The sequence below is a fragment of the Aethalodelphis obliquidens genome, unplaced genomic scaffold (assembly GCF_003676395.1).
Source record: "Aethalodelphis obliquidens isolate GAN/ISIS:26980383/991018 unplaced genomic scaffold, ASM367639v1 scaffold9, whole genome shotgun sequence".
In the NCBI taxonomy this organism is placed as follows: domain Eukaryota; kingdom Metazoa; phylum Chordata; class Mammalia; order Artiodactyla; family Delphinidae; genus Aethalodelphis; species Aethalodelphis obliquidens.
Window position 1 is genome coordinate 35367323 of NW_020837953.1, and position 19847 is coordinate 35387169.

At 51.0% G+C, this 19847-nt stretch overlaps 2 protein-coding genes across 2 annotated transcripts in view; both read right to left on the reverse strand.

The window, feature by feature from the left end:
- Positions 1-3542, reverse strand: part of C1QC (complement C1q C chain) — a 5295-nt gene extending 1753 nt beyond the window's left edge. The window contains exons 1-2 of the mRNA XM_027109810.1: positions 3279-3542; positions 2808-2999 (exon numbers count right to left, since the gene is read on the reverse strand). Of these exons, the coding sequence (XP_026965611.1) occupies positions 2808-2988 (181 nt within the window). The 5' untranslated portion in view covers positions 2989-2999; positions 3279-3542. The remainder of the gene's footprint in view (positions 1-2807; positions 3000-3278) is intronic.
- A 3105-nt stretch (positions 3543-6647) lies between these two features.
- Positions 6648-9644, reverse strand: C1QA (complement C1q A chain). The gene is made up of 3 exons (XM_027110711.1): positions 9576-9644; positions 8467-8636; positions 6648-7391 (listed from the first exon to the last, which is right to left on the reverse strand). The coding sequence occupies exons 2-3, from the start codon at positions 8627-8629 to the stop codon at positions 6817-6819; spliced, it is 738 nt and encodes a 245-aa protein (XP_026966512.1). The 5' UTR covers positions 8630-8636; positions 9576-9644; the 3' UTR covers positions 6648-6816.
- Between the last annotated feature and the right edge of the window lie 10203 nt (positions 9645-19847).

Consider the following 19847-nt stretch of genomic DNA (forward strand, 5'->3'; position numbering starts at 1 on the left):
AAAAAAAAAAAAAAAAAAAAGGACGAGGAAGTCTCATGTACCCTTTACCTAGTTGTCCCCAATCTTACATAACTAAAGTACAAAATCAAAACCAAGAAATTAACCTTTGTAGGACCCACAGAGCTCCACTTTTACATGCATTATTTGTGTGGTTATAGTTGTAAAACAATTTTGTAGCACGTGTAGATTTGTGAAACCTCCCCCCGCCCCCCCATCAAATTCTGTACTACTTTTCTTAAAGAGGGTCCTCAACATTTTATAAGATTCAGAGCCCCACAAAACCTGTTTCCATTTCTGAGCAGGAACCACCCAGGCCCAGGCCAGCTTAGCACATGGGATCCACCGGATGGAGCCATAGAGGCTGCCTTTCCCCAGCTGCCCCAGTCCCACTCAGCCCAATTCAGCCCCTCTGACAACTGGCCTGTTTCGACTTACTTCATGTTACATATGAGGAAACTGAGGCCAGAAACTTGCCCAAGGCCACGCAGCTGGTAGGAGGTGGAGTCAGGACTCACAGCTAAGTCTGGCTAGTCCCAGTCAGTGTCTGACTCTTGTTACCGCCTTAGTTATCTGAGCCCCTATGAGCTTCTTCTTCCCTTGTCCAAACCATACTCATCTTTTAGGGCCTGGCTCCAGTCTCCTCTTCCAGGAAGCCCTCTCTGACCACCCCTGCTGGCCCTCATGGCTGCTTCCTCCTCCGACTTCCTTTGGGGTGGGTGTCTGTGCAGACCTACTGTGACGGATCTTCTGCGGCTTGTGAGCCTTTTAGATCCCAGGGTTAGGAGTGGGGAATCAGAACCCAGCAGACCTAAGCGTCAGGCCACGTGATCCCGGGCAGGTGATCTCCCCTCCCAGAGCCTCTGTTTGCCCAGTTGAGATAAGGGCATAATAGAACGGATCCCACAGAGCTGCTGGCAGAGTGGGGTGGGAGAATGTCCGTGCCGGGCACCTCACAGGCAGTGCTCAGTAATGTCAGGTCTCGGTGACGGCTGTCAGCTATGATAAGCAGGGCTGTGTCTCATGCTTCATGTTGACTTCCAGCAACCAACTGGGAGGGGGGGACACGGCAGTGGGGAGGGGGCCTGAGAGGCAGTGCAGGGTAGCGGTTAAGGGCATGGCCTTGAAGTTGGACAGAATTCCAGTGTGTGACTGGGGGCAAGTTGCTCAATCTCTCTGAACCTCAGCTTTGACATTTGTAAAATGGGAGTAAATCGTTTCTTCAAAGGATTTTGGCCTCAGTTTTCTCATTTGTAAAATAGAGTTAATTTTATCTACCTCATGAGATGAATATACGTAGAGCACTTAGAACCACGCCTGGCACAAATTAAGAGCTAAAAATTGGTGTCCGGGACTTCCCTAGTGGCGCAGTGGTGGGGAATCCACCTGCCAGTGCAGGGGACACGGGTTGGATCCCTGGTCCGGGAAGATCCCACATGCTGTGGAGCAAATAAGCCCATGTGTCACAACTACTGAAGCCTGCGTACCACAACTACTGAAGCCTACGCACCTAGAGCCCGTGCTCCGCAACAAGAGAAGCCACTGCAATGAGAAGCCCGTGCACCTCAACAAAGAGTAGCCCCTGCTCTCTGCAGCTAGAGAAAGCCTGCGCACAGCAACGAAGACCCAAAGCAGCCAAAAATAAGTAAATAAAAAATAAATTTATATAAAAAAAGTTGGTGTCCATCAGCCATCCCACACAGTGAGATGGCCAGAGGCAGCTGTGAAGTACAGGGTCCTGGAAAAATGGCAGACCTGGGGGCTTCATTTGACTCACACTGAATTGGAGAATTCCTTCTGAAATGTTGGTACAATTCCACTCTATTGCCAGGAGGGAAGATGACAGTGGGAAATTCCTAAGGACATTCCCCTCCACTGGTTTCCCTTGTCCAGTGCCTCTGCACCCCTGTCACCTCTGCCCAGCCGCACCCCAGCCTCCCCCATGGCCACTCTGGACACATTCCACCCCCAGATGTGCACCTACTCTCAGACAAGTCACCAGCAGACTGCAGTTCTCACCCAACACCAGTGCCTGTTCATGTCCTCAGCCCTTTTCACTCGTGCTAGGGCTTGCCCATGAATCTCCAACAGAAGATTCTGTGACTGTGATCCTGACTCCTTACTCCCTACCCCTCCAACTACCCAGAATCCTAGGGAGTGAAGGGAGCACACATCTCTGATAAAAACAAAGATGACAACAGCAGTAACAACCATAGCCCACACTTACTGATACCTACCACGTGCTAGTACTGTTTTATATTTAATTTTATTAATAATCACAGCACCCCTGTGCAGTAGGTACTACCATCTCCCCATTTTACAGATGAGGAAACTGAGGCACTGGGAGGTTCTATAATTTGTGTAAGTTCACACAGTGGAAAGTGGTGGGGCTGGGACTTGGACCCTGGCCACCTGGGCGTTGTGTACAGTCACTGGGGTCCATGTTGCAGGGCAAGTCGTGGAGGGGTTGGAATAAAATAGTAGCAGAGCGTTTTAGAGTTTGCCAAAGGCTTTCACCTGGATCATCTTCCGTGATCCTCCCTGCCACCTTCTAGGGCAGGTGCTCTTGTTCTCTCCCTGTTATCAGATGGGGAAACTGGGGAGGCCGGAGGCCTGGGCTCTGAGGGGGAGAGGGGCTAGACCTGACACAAGAGTTAAGACTCTGCCCTGGGAGCAGGCATGGCCGGAAGGACCACACTCCTCGCCATCAAGAAGCTGTCCACCTTCCCCAGAGTCAGCCTCAGATGGACACTTCCGACTCCTGCCCCCAGGCCCTAGGTGACCCCTCCCCAGCAGGCCAGCAGACTCACCTGGTTCACCCTTGGGCCCTGGCAATCCGTCATGCCCATCCTTCCCTGGGGCCCCAGGCAGGCCTGGTATCCCGGCGATCCCATAGCAGTCTGTGCCAGCTTGGCCCCCAGGCAGCAGTGCCAGCAAAAGCAGCAGCAGGTTTGGTACAAGGGGGGGCCAGGAGCTGGGCCCCATGTCCATTTGGGAAGGAGCTGGATGGGGAGAGAGCTGAGTTGTCCCCCAGCCCCTGGCATGCCCTCCTCACCCTCTCTCTCCCCAGGGGCCGTCCTTCTCAGCCCTCAGGAGCTGACCTCCCTTCCCCGGCCCCTCGCCCCTTGGGACTGCACAATGGATGGGGAATGGGGCCTTTTCTTCAAGCTCAGTCCCCGGCTGAGCGGAGATGGGGACCCTCCTTCCTCTCACAAATCAGGCTGTCCCTGGGGCCACGTTTCAGGAAGTGGCAGCGGGGAAAAGCTGCCATTTGCCCTCACCTGGACAGGTGGGAGGTTTCTGGTCTGGTCACAGAGATGTCCTCAGATCTGCTTCCCCTCTCCAAGGCAGGAGGACGCCGTGTCAGTGTGGACACAGCAAGAAGGGCCTGGGCAGGCTGTGCTGTCCCCTCCCCTCTCTCCCCAAGACCACATCCCCTTTCCCATAATTTTTCCTGACTCAATACTTTCTCTTGCGTGCTGAGCCAGGCTGACCGCACTGATGTCCCTGTGTCCCTCCAACTCCAGGTCATGAGTGTCTGAAATGAGGAAATGTCCGCTGCCCCGGGTCTGCTGAAGGGTGCCTATCTGTGTGTGTGCGCGTAAACATCAGCCGGGCAGACTTCCCCTAGAGTCAAGTTCAGCCCGGCTAATGCCCGTCCCTGTTTGTTGCCATTTACTGTGCCTGTGACCCCGTTGTTTCACAAGATCCCTAGGGGGAAGTTATAATTCCCCCTGTACAGATGAGGAAACTGAGGCTGAGGAAAGTGAAAACCCTTGCCCAAAGTCACTTAGTGAATGGTTTCTTGGGTCCAAAGCCTTGTTCTGACCCCTCTGCTTAGCCGCCCTAAGAAACAAGCCTCACATGCACCTGTGAAGTGACAGGTCTTATTCTAGAGACTTCCACATGCCCCCTCCCATTTGCCTTACTTGGGGGTGGACATCCAGGGCAAACTTTGACAGCAGGCAGCCTGCTGTGGCCGACAGATTCCTCTGGCTACAAAGTCAGCGGCCTTGGGTTCTCCTTCCAGCCCTGCCACTCCCTGGCCCCGAGGCCTTCAGCAAACCACTGGCCCCTAGGTCTCAGTCATCCCATCTGTATACTGGGTGGTAGGGGAGGACCAGGCTTTGCATGTTGGTGCCTGTTCCTTTGCTGGGGCCCCTGATGATCCCACCTTCCCTGTCAGCACCCCCTCCCTCACCTCCATCCCTGGCCTCTCGTCTCAGAGCCTATTATGGCTAGTGAGGGGTTGCCAGTCGAGGCTAGGCTGGCAGAGCTGAGAGAGGCCCCTCCTCTCTTTCTTCTCCTCACATGAGATTCCAGAGAGGAAGGAGGTGATGGGCAGTGGAGGGTTCCAACCCTGATTCCACTCCTGCCACCCATGTGAGTGAGTGGTTTGATCTCCCCGAGCACTGATTTCTCCTCTGTAAATGAGGGTTTCCAGTAGCTTCCATGCAGGGCAGTGCTAATGCATACACAGTGCATAGCCCTGTGCCAACCATGAGCAGAGTGCCAAGCCCTGCCCCTGCTTTGCTGGGTGCCCCTCAGGGCCTCAGTCTTCCCAGCTGGCTCTCCACCCTCTGGCACAGGGCTGCAGAGTGTGCAACAAGAGCAACAACGTGAATGTACTTGTCCCTGGAATTCCCAGGTGGGTGGAAGGCTGGAGAGAGCAGAATGATGGACACAGCATTATGGGGGGTGGGGGACCCGGCCGATGGCACCCAGGCCTCTCTCCCATCTTCAGTCCTCACCTCCTTCCTGCCTGGGTCCGGCTTCTCCAGCAGGTGGCAGCCTCAGCCCGCGCTCAGCCCGCCCCTGCCCCGCCCACCTGGGTTGCGGCTGGGTCCCCTCCTGCCAGAGGGGCAAGTGATTTGCCTCTGCGAAGAGGGGTGGGTATGGGTGGAATTTAGGGTAAGAAGCAGCGGGGCACTCCCTGCACCCGCCATTTCTATAACCTGGCCTTTCCAGCTTCTTACGGGCCCTCTACCCCTGACATTGTCTTTGAGCCCCGTTGCGATGAAAGAAGCCCTTCACTTTGGGATCAGGCAGACCTGGTTCAAATTCAGGCCCTGCCACTTTCTGGCAGTGTGACCTTGGGTAGATGTCTCCTTTCTGTGAGCCTCAGGGTCCTCACCGATTTTGCTGGGATTAAATGCATCCATGGTTGTAAAATGGCCAGCGCACAGTAGGTGCTCACAGATCTGTTTCTCTTCCCAGGCCGCGGGTGTGTGTGTTCTGGGTGGGCAGGGGGCTGGGGAGTCAAGAACTGCTCTGGGGCTGCAGAGCTTTACTCTCTTCCTCCTGAGCCCCGAAGGCTGTTGATGGGCCTGGGCCCCCCTCCAAGTGGGTCTTGAGTGTGCGGCGAAGGCGGGCATGGAGGTTGTGGGTACGTGAGGACTTGGAGATCACAGGCGTTTCTAAGGCACACGCATGTCAGAGGGGGAGGAGGGTGTGTGCACCTTCGTGTCAGGGGTGTGTCTGGAACACGTGTGTGTGAGAGCACTTCTGATGGTTGATGGGGGCACGTGGGTGTACGAGGTGGGTGTGCACGGGTGTGACGCATGTGTATCCTTGAGTGCGTCTGTGGGTCTGGAGGCGTAAGGAGTGCGTCCAGGGGTGCAGCCGGTGGGTCGCAGGGAGTGGGTGTCTGGGTGAGGAGTAGACGAGTCTTGGTCCAGGAACGTAGGTTCACGTGCATCTCGGGAGGTGTGTGTGCAAGTGTGATGTGTATTCTTGTGCATACATGAACGTGTGCAGCACAAAGGTAAAATCGGCTTCCTTTGGGAAAAAGCACAGGACGCTGGACATTTTCAGGACTGAACTTCTGGTCGCCTTACTTTTCTCACATACGAAGGGCATAGTGGGGCTTTTTGTTTCTGAGCAGCACCCAGACAGGCTAAGTGGGACCCTGGGAATGCACCACAAACACTCCAGACCCTCCCAGTCCCCAGCCCAGCCTCTGTGCCTGCCGGGGTCGAAGTCCAGTGCTGGCCTCAGGCAACCTGGCTTCAGGAAGACTTCTGGGTGCCCTTGGATGTGCCTTTCCGGTTGAGCGTTGGAAATGACATGTGTCAATTGTCAGGCGTGTGTCTGTGGAGGCTGGCTAGGGTAGTAGGTAGACACACAGGCTTGGGCGTCAGTAAGACTTGGAGTCAAACCCCAGCTTCTCCCCTTACACACTAACCTTGGGCTTTAAGTTTGTCCCAGCCCCCTAGCCTCAGTTTCATTATCTGTAAAATAAGGTCATAATACCCACCTCAGAGCTCAACTGTAAAGATTAAACAAACTATAATTAAGGCCAACACGTATGTGTAACCCTTACTAGGCACGAGGCACTCCTCTGTAATTTTCATATATTAAGTCATTTAATCCTCCCAACAGCCCTCTGAGGAAGGTGCCATCAGTATTCCCACTTTACAGATAAGGAAACTGAGAGTCACTGAAGTAACACAAAATGCACGTAATTGGACACCTAGTGAGTGAAATGGTGGCCCAGGATTTGAGGCCAGGCCGATGAGGCTCCCAGGACCTGCTAAATATTTATTGTAAAATATTGAATGCAGGCCTGGCCTGCAAGCACTCAGTAATTGTTGTCATTCTTAAGCCTCCCTCCCCATGGCCAGGGTAGCAACTGAACTTCAAGCTCAGCAGACATGGACTCAGGTATTTATTCCAGGGAGAGTTCCAAGAAACGATCTTCCTTCAGGCAGCTAAAGCAACAGCACCCCGACTTTACAGAGCAGGGCATAGACACCAGAAAGGTGGAGTGAGTGGGCCAGGGTCACACAGCAGGAAGCGGAGGCCATGGTGGGGAGGGGCTCAGGTGGATGGGAAGATGAGGAAGCCGCTAAATACGCTGTCGGCCTCTGAACCCTGGTAAATGCGGCCCTTATTGGGGTCTTTTTCAATCCAGACCTGGTCTCCCTGCTGGAGCTGGAACACCGTACCCCCGGACACCACCTGGAAGAGTCCTTTGCTGTTGGCGTCACAGAAGCCCAAGGAACGCTGGACTTGGCCCCTCCCAAAGGACACGATAGACAGGCAGATGTCCCACTTGGACACCACCTGGAAGGTGAAGTAGTAGTAACCCGGCACAGAGCAGATGAACCGGCCCGAGTGGCTCTGGTATGGGCTCTCCTGGTTGGTGATGACCGTGTCAAAGATGACCACGTTGCCGCCCATTGGAGGGTTCCGTCTCACGGCCGAGAAGGCCGGCTGCGGCTGGTTCTGGATGTTTCCTGGGTTGCCTTTGATGCCCTTCAACCCTGGGAGGCCAGGGGGCCCCAGGGGGCCGCTGGGCCCTGGGTAGCCCATTCTGCCAGGTTTTCCAGGGGGCCCAGGCTCTCCCTGGTCTCCTTTAAGGCCACGGACGCCTGTCTGGATACCAGCGGCCCCTGTGGGGAGAAAGGCCAGATTGGGAGTGAGAGTCCCAATTGGTCTAGTGTCCTCCAGACCTCAGGGAGGTGGCTGGGACCCCGGACGGCTGTGGGATAGAGGATAGGGGGAGTGTCTGGGCCTTCAAGACATTGATTCTGACTGGCTGTGCGTGACCTTGGGCTCCTGTCTCAACCTCTCTGAGCCTCAGCTTCTTTATCTGTAAAATGGAGAGAAATGTGAACAGGCACTTGGGAGTGTCACGTTCTGGGAAAAGCAGTCCACTGGCTTCACTGTACTCCTGCCCACAGCCGTGCCCTCCACACTCTCCCCAGAGCACTGCCCTTGACTTCTTCAGATTCACGGACTACATGTAGGACGCCTGTGTGCAGACTGTTTGCAAATGCCTGTGCAGATCTTGGTGGTCTGCTATGGACTGGGAGGCTCAGGGCGATTACATGAGACTTTCCTTTCCTGCTCTGGTCGTGCCCTCCTCCCTTTCCCTTCACCCTTAGCCTTTTTTCTAGAACATGAGAGTTTCTGAAGCTTGAAGGGGCAGGGAAGGGGGAAGCAGGGACAGAGCTGTGGGGAGGCTAGAAGCAAAAAAGATAGTTGCCATGAATTGATCCCTCTCAATGTGCTAGGTGGGGTTATTTCTCCATTTTACAGATGAGGAAACTGAGTCTCAGAGAGGATCAGTAAGTCGCTCAAGGTCACACAGCAAGACAAGGGCTCCTGAGTCTAAAGCCAAGGGCATTAATCTTTCTGGTAACTGAACAAAGACCAAGGACTGAGCACAGCTTTGGGACCTTTCATATTCATTGCTTGCAGTGACCCACTGTCCAGAGGAGGAAGGTGAGGCCAAAGAAAGAGGACCTGGGCAGTAAAGGGGATACCGAGAGGCCACTGGGGCCTGTGGACATGGCTTTGGAAGAAGGCTAGGCCCCCCTCAGCCCCTGGGACCAAGTGCAGACTGGAGAGCCTTCGTGTGTGGGCCCAGGTGGACTCCTGTTTCTCAGTGCCAACCCAAGCCTCCACCCTGGTGGCCAGGCGAAGCCCAGGGATGAGGGACTGGGGTTCAGAGGGAGGGCTTACCCTGCTCCCCTCGCTCCCCCTTGAGGCCTGGCCGTCCGGGTCGGCCGGGTATTCCTGCGGCCCCGTCCCTCCCATCCTGTGCTCGGCAAACGTCCTGGGTCACCGAAGAGGCCAGGGATATGGCCAGCACACCGATCACCAGCCAGCCCCAGGGGGCTTCCATGGTGTCACTGTGGAGACATGGGCAGGGCCTGGGCAGGCTGGACATCACACACTCATGCACACCCAACACCCACACTTGAACCCCCAACCCCGCCCAATTCTATCTGTCTATATATATCATCTCCCCGACCATTGCACACACACCCCCTCAAGGGCCTTCAATGTCCACCCTCCATCCAGCTCCAGGGACCCCAAACATACACAAAGAACCACAAACTCACACAGATACACACATGCCACTGAACATACCCATATAGTTACACACTCAGACACACAAACACAGCTTTTCGCTCACGCACCTACGTAACACAATAAGCAAACTCAAAAGTCCACCACACACTCCTGGACACACAAACTGACACCCAAACTGACGTGCCCCCCCCCCCACTCACCTGGACACACACAGTCATACACTCCTACAGGTGACTGAACAAATATTTATTGAGTGCCTGCTCCCTGTTTAATTTACACCCTCTCACCCAGATGGCAGAGCTGTGCATACACACCAGAATTCACAAACACCTGACACACACATCTGCTCTCTCCTCCACACACTCGGCCCCTTTCAGCACCCACTGGAAGACAGAGGGCTGACTGGCGCTCTCTGCCATCCCTTCGTGGGACCCCTCTGCTGGACTCTGACACCCCCAGCCTTTTCCCAGCTTCTTGTGTTTTGTGGTGGGGGGCAGAACCCAGGAACTTTGGTTACAGCTCATGGGTCTGTCACTACCTCCCCCCTCCCCCAAGCCCCTGGAGTTAAGGTCCCCCCACTCACTCATTCTGGGTCCTAGATCAGGGTCCCCCCAGCCCCCCACCCCGCAACACTGTCCTGGCATAGAACCAGCCAGCAGAGTTCTCCCTCCCTCCCTGCCCCGTCCAGCCTCCTGGGCCACACCTCCTGGTTCCCTGAACTTTACAGCTCCCTCCCTGTCAAGCGCTGGCCTCACCTGCGTCTGGTCGTCGATGCACTGGATACTCCCGTCCTTCGCCCAGGGACCCCTGTGGGACACCAAGCAGGGCGGTGCTGGCCTGTGGCCAACTTTCACATCCCTTCCCACTTCCACTTCTCCTTCCCTGAAACTACCCCCAGTGTTGCCCTAGGGCCACAGGCCCGCAAGGGACATTTTGAGCAGACCTCAGCAAGACTGAGACATGGGACATCCTACCCCAGCCACAGATGGTGTGGGGACAGGGACAGCAAGGCGGGAGTCTGCGGGGGGGGCCGTGGTAGGGATACTGGGTAGGGCTGTGAGACCCATAGAGGCCTAGAACATCAGGGCAGAAGGAACCTTTACAAAATCAGTAACTTGTAAGACTTTCGTGATTATGAAAGCAGCATGTATTCATTGCCAAAGCTTGGAAATACAGAAATACAGAAGAAAGAAGAACAGTGTAGTAGTAATGGGAAGCTCAGTAATCAGCTTCCTAGACCTGCCACTTCCTAGCTGCATGTCCTTGGAAAGATACTTAACCTCCTGGGGTCTCAGTTTGTTTGTTCGTAAATTGGAAACGACAGAGTCTACCTTGTCGAATATTATAAAGTTTTAATGACATAATACATATACAAAACAGTGGACGCACGGTGACCACTTAATAATTAGCTTTTATCAACATTTAAAAATCAGTGACAAAACCCCATCTAGAGAATTGCTGTTAACATTTGGATGGATCATCTAGCCTTACTCACTCTCACTGACGGGGTGCTCACTACCTGTCAGCACAGCTCACTTTGTCATTGACACCTTGGACCTGGAGAATGTTTTTCTTTAGATTGAGTGATTCTGTCTCCTCCAGACTGGAGACCAATGTGTTCAGGCCTGGGCTGACCATGTCTTTCTGTTTCTTCCCATGACCATGTTTTTTGTCGTTGTTGTTGTTTTGTTTTGCTTTCCAGAGGGAGGAGGAGAGGAAGAGGAGGAGGAGAAGAGGGAGGGCTATTGTACCTGGGCAGGTGAAGACAGTCTAGGGCCAGGGTTTTCAAACCTTTGGGACTCCTTTTTCATTTGCAATCTTGTGTGACATACAATATATATACAACAAATCTAGATGGGGATGCTCTGGTTTAAGGGTGGGGACCCAGAGCTCCTCCTGCCAGCCCCTCTACTGCTCCCCAGGATTCAGGGGCTTAGGGGAACTAGAATTTCTCTATGACCTTGGGCAAGCCACATCACTTTTCCAGACCTCAGTTTCTTTATCTGTAAAATGGGGATACAGTCCCCTCGGTGAGCTGCCGAGGGATTATATGAATATATGAGGAAGTTTATACTGTCAAACACCACATTAAAATAAGTCATCATTATGAATAATATCTGTGTGACCTTGGGCAAGTTACCTAACCTCTCTGAGCCTCACTTTCTCAAGATGAGAGAGTGGTGGGAAGCAGAGAACGGCAGAGGCGGCATGAGGGAAAAACAAATACTGTGAAAGGCTTCTCAAAATATAGTTTTCAAAATATTAAATACACAATTCATATAGAAATACATAGTGAGCTCATGTGAATTTTCTTTGTAGCTTATAATGAAGGAACAAAGCTAGTGCAATGAAGGATATGAGAAAAAAATTTATATATACTTATATATGGTAAAAAAGATTCAGTAAAAACAAAAACAACAATAACCAAAAAACCAAGAATTCTGGAATATTCATAAGGTTGCTAAGTTACATACAAAACTGGTTAATGTTCTATAGGGCAATAAAACCCTAACGTTGGGGCTATCTTCTGTATTGAAAAGAAATCATTTGCATCCCTACCAGTCAAAAATAATTGGCAACTTATCAGTTTTGTACCAGCTAACAGCTATCTTTATAGAGCCTGGGCCCTAATCAATAGTAAATAATAAGTCAAGCAAAGTGACATTCCCCTGGAGTGTCAGATGATCCTTAGGAAGGCTTGTGAGACACTACTCGAATTTGACTTTGAAAGGACACCAGTTATCTATTTGCCTTATTTCCAAGTGTTGGATGATTTCACTTATCAGGCTGTTACAAGAGTATAAACACTTCCCAAGAAATAAAAGACATCAATAGTAATAAGCATATCATTAGTGTGAAAAGTAATGGGTTGGCAATAGCCCTGTGAATGTCACAGCTGGGACACCTTCAATCAGAGGGATGGCGTTCTCTTCCTTTTCTCCAGAGCTCAGGCTCTTGGAGGGGAGGTAGGAGATATAGGGATGAGAGGAAACCCCTTGTCATGCTTGTGAGGATCCAGGCGCTCCATCCCACAGTATAGCCAAGGGTCTAAGGAATAACCAGAAAAATAATTTCTAAGTTACTCAAATTCCTTATGGTGGAGTCACATCTCACTCAAGGGCTGCGTTCCAAAATCAGCATATAAGGCAATAATTGCAAATGGTCAGTATTACCCTTGGAAGAAATTCTTAGGAAAGGGCCATGTTGGAGACTGTATTACCATTTCGGGATACTTCTATGCTGTCACTTTTAGCTTTGACATCAGAACAGATTTCTTGTTCTTTACTTGCATATCAGTTGGCTCATATATACTCCCTTTTTTAAAAAAAAAAAAAAAAAGAAATTCAATCTTTAAACTTTAGAGTTGTACTCAGTGGTGAGGCATTTAGACCACAAGAGGCTCTGGATTTGAGGCAGACCTGGGACTGCAGGAAAATGCTCCAGAATAGGCTCCTTGAGGGCCTGGAGCGATGGGCAGCATCCCTTACCTTATTTTCATTGGCATCATTAGCTCTTTCTCACTCTGAATTTTACTAGGCAAAATACAGATAGTCAGATGTGCATATAATGTAACTCTGAAGTTCTTGTATTCCTTTTTTTAAATTAAAAAACATGGAGGTATAATTTACATACGGTAAAATGCACACATCTTAAGTGCCCTGTTCAATGGCTTCTCGTGTAAATGAAGATATCCTTTACCGCCACCCAGATCAAAATACAGAACATTTCCATCACCCCGGCAAGTTTTCTCGTGCCCCACGTTGTACAGTCAGCCCTCAGCGTCCGAGGGTTCCGCGTCCACAGATTCCACCAACCGGGGATCAAAAATATTTGTAAAAAATTCCAGAGTTCCCAAAAAGGAAAACTTGAATTTGCCTTGCGCTGGCAACTATCATCTACATGGCATTTACATTGTATTTACAACTATCTACATAGCATTTACATTGTATTAGGTATTATAAGTAATCTAGAAAGGATTTATAGTATAGGGGAGGATGTGGGTAGGTTATATGCAAATCCTTCTCCATTTTATAGAAGGGACTTGAACATCCTCGGATTTGGGTCTCCGAGGGGATACAGGGGTGTCCTGGAACCAATCCCCTGCCGATACTGAGGGACAACTGTACTCCCCCCTCCCCGCAATGTGACCAGCGTTTCGACTGCTCTCACAATGGGTTATTTCCGCCTGTTCTTGAACTTCACGTAAATAGGGTTGTTCAGTGTGTGTCTTTTGTGTCTGGCTCCTTTCATTTCACATGCTCGTGAGAGTCAGCTGTGTTATTGCTGAGTAGTACTCCATGGCATGCGTGCAGCGCACTTCCTGTAGCCCTTCTCCCGTTCGTGGATATTTTCGGTTATGATGAAGAGAGCTGCTGAGAACATTCTCGTACAATCCTCCTCCTTGTGCCACCCTGTGAACGGATGTGCTCAAATCCCTGTTGTACTGTTTGAACACCAAGAAGGGGACATGGAGTTGACGTGGATACTCCTTCCTCTCCCATCCACTGCCCCACACCTCCCTCTTGCACTCCCTCTCCCTCAAAAACACAAACCTCCTGGACCCTCTACCCTATCCGCTTGTTCTCCTTTTCCCAGCTCTTTATTATGGAGATTGTCTTAATCTTGGCTTTCTGGTGAAATCCTTCCCCTCCTCTGGGGCCTTCTGAATCTCTCCTTCCATTCTCCTTCTCTCCACCCAAAAGATCAGGGTTTGTTTTTTGTGGGGTTGTTTGGGAATTGGGAAGGGAGCTGTCAGAAACTGCTACACGTTTTCAGGGCATGCTCTTTCTTCTTTGCCTCTCTCGGCAGATAAAAGAGCTTTGGGGGATTATTTTATGAAAAACGGAGGGCATTGTAGAACAAGAAATGATTTATTGTGGAGACGGAGGCAGCATGGGTTCAAATCCAGCATCTGCCTCCCTTTTGCTCTTGCACGAGAGAACTCCTGTGTCTGGAGAATGGCAGTGACCCCTCGGACTGGGACAAGGTTTCTGATCAGTGTGGCTTGAACCTGGCATGTGGCAGGCACTTAGCAAAATTCCCACCTGCTGCTCAGGCGGCCATGCACGGAGACCAATTGAGAAGTTTGCGGGAAAAATGTAAAAAGAAGACCAAACACAGCACAAATGATTTTGTGGGAAGAGTAAGAAAAATACGAAGAAGACAAACTCCCCTAACAGCTGGCCACAGCTGGAGACCAGCATCCTGGCTGCCCAGGAGGAAGCAGCCAAGCCTGCAAGGGGCCAGGTGGAGCCGCTCTGGGAGAAGCTCCCAACGTGTAGATCACAGATCGCGGGTCGAACTGGAAAGGCGCTAATGGAAGCCATCAGGCATGCAGGCAGATGAGATGTAAAAAGATTAAGAGGATTAGGAGAGAGTTTGGAAAACAGACAGTGCAGGCTGTGAGAGCCAGCAAGGAGGACAGGCCTCTGCCTGGTGGGGGATGGGCCCCGGGTCCCGAGGGCTGCCTGGACTCCACAGCCAGGAAATGCGGTACCAGGAAGGCCTGGATAATTCGAGCGTCAAAGGAGCTCACATAGATGCAAGGGGAGTAGCCAGGGGAAAGCCCCACCCTACCCCCCCTTTTAAATCCCCTGCCACCCTTCTTCCCCCCATCCTCCTCCACCAGCGCCCCCAACTTGCCGTGCAGAAATGACCTCCCTCATTTGCCCATCGCTTGGCCTGCAGTTCCACTTCTATTCATTCTTTCCGTGGGGTAAGCTTTGCCTTCTCTGGGATGTTTTACAATTAAAGTTGTGTCTTAGTGCATTTGCAAGACGTTAATGGGCTCTACTTAGTGAGCCCTACTGCCAGGCTGAGTACTGGTGGTTAATACACTACCTAAAAATGTCATCATCACAACCCCAGGGAGGTAGTACTATGACAAGCCATTTTTACAGATAAGGATCAGAGAGGGTAAACAAGCCCCACAGGTCACACAGCCAGTAAGTGGTAATGTTGTTTCCACCACAGCAGGTACCTTTCTGAAGATGTTCACTGGCAGCCTGCAGATCGGGGGTCTAAAACAGGAACTCTGAAAGGGAGAGAGGAATGGAGGAGATAAAAGTATTGGGTATGGGGACTCTGAAGGCAAGATCTGCCAGCTTCACAAGTTTACCTCCCCTGTGCCAAGCATTTTACATATATCATCTCACTTAATTTACACAGTATCCTTACAGGGTAGTATTTTGGTTCATTTTTAAAGAGGAAGAAACTAAGGCTCAGGTAAAGTGACTTGCTCATGGGTCTAGAGCCGCCAGATTTAACAAATAAAAATCCAGGATGCCCAGTTCAATTTGAATCTTAGATAAACAACACTATGCATAGGATATACTTATACTAAAAACATTATTCATCCTGTATTTTATCTGGCAGCCTTACAGAGGTCACACAGCCTGTGGGTGACTATTCTCCCCACTCTTCCTGGCTCACTGGGAAGCCTATCTTGGTAGGAAAATGTGGGCTGAAGGGGATACTTGTCTCTGCCTCCCAGGGGAAAGGGGAATAGGTGCCTTCACCTCCGTCTGGGGGCCAAGATCACTGCTCTTGTGGGCGAGCCAAGACCCCCAGCCAGGTTCTCCCACTGTGACCCCCCATATCATTGCCAACTCTCTCCCTGCCCCAGACTTTCATCAGGAGAGGCCACTATGGGCGGAGGCAGGGGACTTGGGTTCTACTCGCAGCTCTGCAGGGTGTCCATGGGCAGATCACCCCTCCGGGGCCTCAGTCTCCCTATTTGTAAAAAAGAGGGAGGAGTTGAACCAAAGCAGTAGTTCCCCGGGTCAGGGTCACCTGGGGGAGCTGGGCAAGGATAGCGTTGCCTGAGCTGCATCCCTACGTACCGCATTAGAATCTGTGAGGTGGGGCTTCTGCCGTTTTCATAGGTGCCCTGAGCGAGCTGAGGCAGGCAGCCCAGCATCTTTCTGGAACTCTGACAGCACCTGAGGGGCTCTCCAATCTTGTCAGGAGGGCTGGCCCTGCCTTTTTTATCAGACAAGTGGGGAGCAGGTGCTGAAGTGCCTAGAAATGCCTTGATGAAGTAGGAGAAGTGGGGGAAAGGCCAGGTTTGTTGGGTTGGGTGGGGGTGGGAGGGAGGAAAGGTCACTAAATCTCCCTGGGGCTGAGACCATTTCCATCCTGGGAATTCAGAAATATTTCTTACATCCGAGTAGAAATTTATGTTTTACACAGCCCCTGCCAGCCTCACGTGATTCCCCGCTAGGGGGCTGGTGAGACTACTGTTGTCAGTCCCGGTGAACTGATGGGAAGACCGAGGCTCAGAGAGGGCAATCTGTTTCCAGTGTTACACAGCAGAGCTGGTCCAGTCTCCTGTCTCTGGGGCCGGGACTCCGCCGCCAGCCCCACCCTAAGGCGGTCCTGGAAGAAGCTGCTTTCTTCAGTGTGACGTTCTGAGCCTCCGCCTCTGTCCTGCCAGCCACTCACAGCGGGCAATTGTCCTACACTTCCCTACCTCAGGTCCAGTCTCCTTTCTCCTTTCCCTGAACGGGGGCAAGCCCAGGGGCAGAGCTGGGATTTGGGCGCAGGTCTGCGGTGATCAGCTCCTACTCATTTTTCCACCCACAGGGCGGCTTCGGAATTTGGGCTAATGACAGCTGCTTCAGCCTGTTTCCTCCCCCTCTTCCCAGCCCTCTGCTGATTACAAATAAACACCAGTCTACCCGGGAGAGTAATTAACTCTCCAACGTGGGGAGAACTAATCAGCCTGGAGTTTGCTGCAGGTGGGAAAAATGAAGGCTTTTCCTAAGTATATGCAAATGACACCCCTAGTATGCAAACCACCCTCTCAGGCTCCCAGGAAAGGCTGTCAGAGCTGCCGGCACCGGCTGCTGAGAAGGGAGAGGCTCTGGGAAACGGTGGCCCCAGCTGCAGGGGTCCTGGGCCGTCAAGTTTAGGGAGGTTGGAAGGGTCAGCGTAGGAGTAAGGGGCTCACCTTCGGGGCTCCCCCGCACACCTGCCGTCCTTGTGTCTAGAGCTCTGTGGGAAGGCAGAGGGAGAAATAGGCTCAGGGCTCAGAGAGAGCTGGCTTTGAATCACAGCACTGGTCCTTGCTTATGTGACCCTGGTCAAGTCACTCCCACCTTCCTGGGCCTCCGTTTTCTCATTGAAAGATGGGGATACAAAGACACACTTTTCAGGCTTGTACTGAGAGTTGGACAGCACACAAAGTGTCTAACATGGCCCGGCATTTCAGCGTTCAGTAAATGGAAACTTTTACCAGAAAGCATCAAAATATGCCCGTGGCATCCCTGTGGGCCACGGACTCCTGAGTCAAGGCTCCGCCCCCTTGGGGGCTCATCCTCTCCCAGTCTGCCTTTCAGGGCTGCAGTCAGTCTTGTGACATGTGACTTGAAAGGCTTCAGGAATGGCCCTTCTATTCCCAGGTATGTTATTTCTCCTGCCTTGCCTGTAATTCTGGACCAGGACTAGGGTAAGCAGTGTAAGGCTCCCAGTGAGGAAAATTTCAGGAGGCGTTCACTCAGGACCCTGTGAGTGCAGAACTGATACTGAGAGTGAACACCTCCTTAAAATGCATGCCCTGGGCACCTCACTCACCTCATCCTGGTCCGGGCTTTGCTGCAAGCCCACATTTGTCAAATCATCTCTCAGAGTTAAGCGTCGTCCTTTAAAGTGCAGGGATGGGAGAGGGGAGCAGGGAGAGGGGCACGAGGAAATTTTTTGGGTGATGGAAATATTTTATATCTACGCTGGGGTATCAGGTACACGGGTGTACACATTTGTCAAAACTTACCAAATGGTACATTTTTGTGTATTTCACTGTATATATATTTTACTTCTGTAAAACATAATTTTAAAATAAATAAAATGTAGGTGTCTTCTGGGAGACATCACACATTAATGTATAATGATGACGATGACCAAGGTGGTCATCCAGCCTCTGCTTGTATACCTCCGGTGACAGGGAGCTCACTACCAATGGAGCCAGGACATCACTTGTTTGGCAGTGGAACTAGGATTTGAAGCCAGATCTGACTCCAGAGCCCAAAGCCTTAGCCTCTACTCTACTAACTGTCCCAGGATTGTCTGTGCTCAGGAATCATCATGAGGGTTAAGTGAGGTGCGATATGTGAAATGTTTGTCACATATTGTGAGATATTAAGAGCTTCTGCACATCTGGAGACACAGGGGGATTGCACTTCCCCACCTCATCCTAGCAGTTAGGCGGGGTCTGGGACCAGTTCTGTGCAATGACACGTGAGCATAAGTGACATTGCTGGTGCAAATCCTCTAACACACTCTTGTTCTGCTGCTGCTGTTGTGGAGTCCTCATGTTGCGATGGTTAGAGCCACAGAATCCGAGTGGCCTGGCTCGCTGAGTGTCTGCATGGAGGACAACTGCCCTGCAGAGTCATCTGGACCACAACAGGCTTTGCAGGAGCGATGGGTAAATCTTGGTGGTGTCAAACCACTGAGGTATGGGTTGTTTCTACAGCATAACTTCCTTCTCCTGAGCCATACAGCACAGGATGGGCCTGACACAGAATGATAATGACGTTGATATTGTTGCTGGCCTCATAGTCTGAACCACCCTCCTCCTCTTCATTTTCAGGCTGTCGTTGTCATTGACAACACCCTCAAAGAACCCTTCAGGCTGCACCCTCCCCAGCTGATCCCCGTTGAGCTCCAGGGTCCTGTCCTCAGCCTGAGCTCTCCAGCACTGCCCAGACTTTCATCAGTTCTGTGTTGTCTAGGCTGGGCTCCCAGGATTCTAATATGAAAAATACCCAGATTCACCTTTGGAGAGCTTAAATTCTGTGGCAGGGAGGCAGATACGGAAATAACTCCCAAAGTGGAAGGCTTATCGGGTGCCAGACAGTGTAGAAACCTGAGGTGGGAGCTCCCAGTTGGCAAGACAAGAGTTACCGCAGTGCAGGAATCTTGGGAGACTTCTTGGAGGAGGAGGAAGAAGGTGGCCACAGCAACTCCCCTCTGGGTACTCATAGGCTCTCATCATGACTCAAGTCTGAGTCCCAGTTCCTTTACTTCCCACTGCGTAATGCAGAGCAGGCATCTTCCCTCCTAAAGTCTTGGTTGTCTCATCTGTAAAATGGGGACTATAAAAATACATCTTTATAGAGCTGTTCTGAGAATTGAACAAGTTAATATGTGTAAAGAGCTTTACTCAGTGCCTGGCATGTGGTAATTGCTCAATGAAGAGCTGTTTTTATGACCACATTTGACCTTTGCAACAACCCTGCAAGAGAACAGAAATAACTAGTATTGTCTCTGTTTCACAGATGAGAAAAATGAAGCTCAGAAAGGACAAGTGACTTGCCTAAAAACACACAGCTAAGAAGCGGCTGAGCATGGACTAGGAGCTGTGCCTGCCTTTCACCAGAGCCTGTTTGGTGTTAGGATTTGTGTCCTCACTGCTTCTTCTGACTTGACTACTCTTTCCATGCCTGACCTTTGAGATTCCACTCTTTTTTTTCTAATTGGGGCAAAATATACATAACAAAAATTTTTACCATTGTAACCATTTTAAAGTGTGCAGTTCAGTGGCATTAAATACATTTACCTTGTTGTGCAGCCGTCACCACCATCCATTTCCGGAACTCTTTCATCTTCCCAAAGTGAAACTCTGTTCACATTAAACAAAAACTCTCCGTTCCTCCTCCCTCCAGCCCTTGGCAATCATGTTCTTTTTTCTGTCTCTGTGAATCTGACTACTCTGTGTACCTCACATAAGTGGCATCATACAGTATTTATTCTTTCAGGACTGGCCTATTTCACTTAGCAGAATGTCCTCAAAATTCCTCTGTGTTGTAGCATGTGTCAAAATTTCCTTCCTTTTGAAAGCTGAATAATATTTCATTGTATGTATTGTCCACATTTTATTTGTTAATATCTATTCATCTATTGATGGAACTTGGGTTGCTTCCATCTTCTGGTTATAGTGTGATTAATGCTGCCTTGAACATGGATGTACAAATATCTATTAGAGTCCCTGCTTTCATGAGACCCTACTATTGCCACCATCTTGGGGG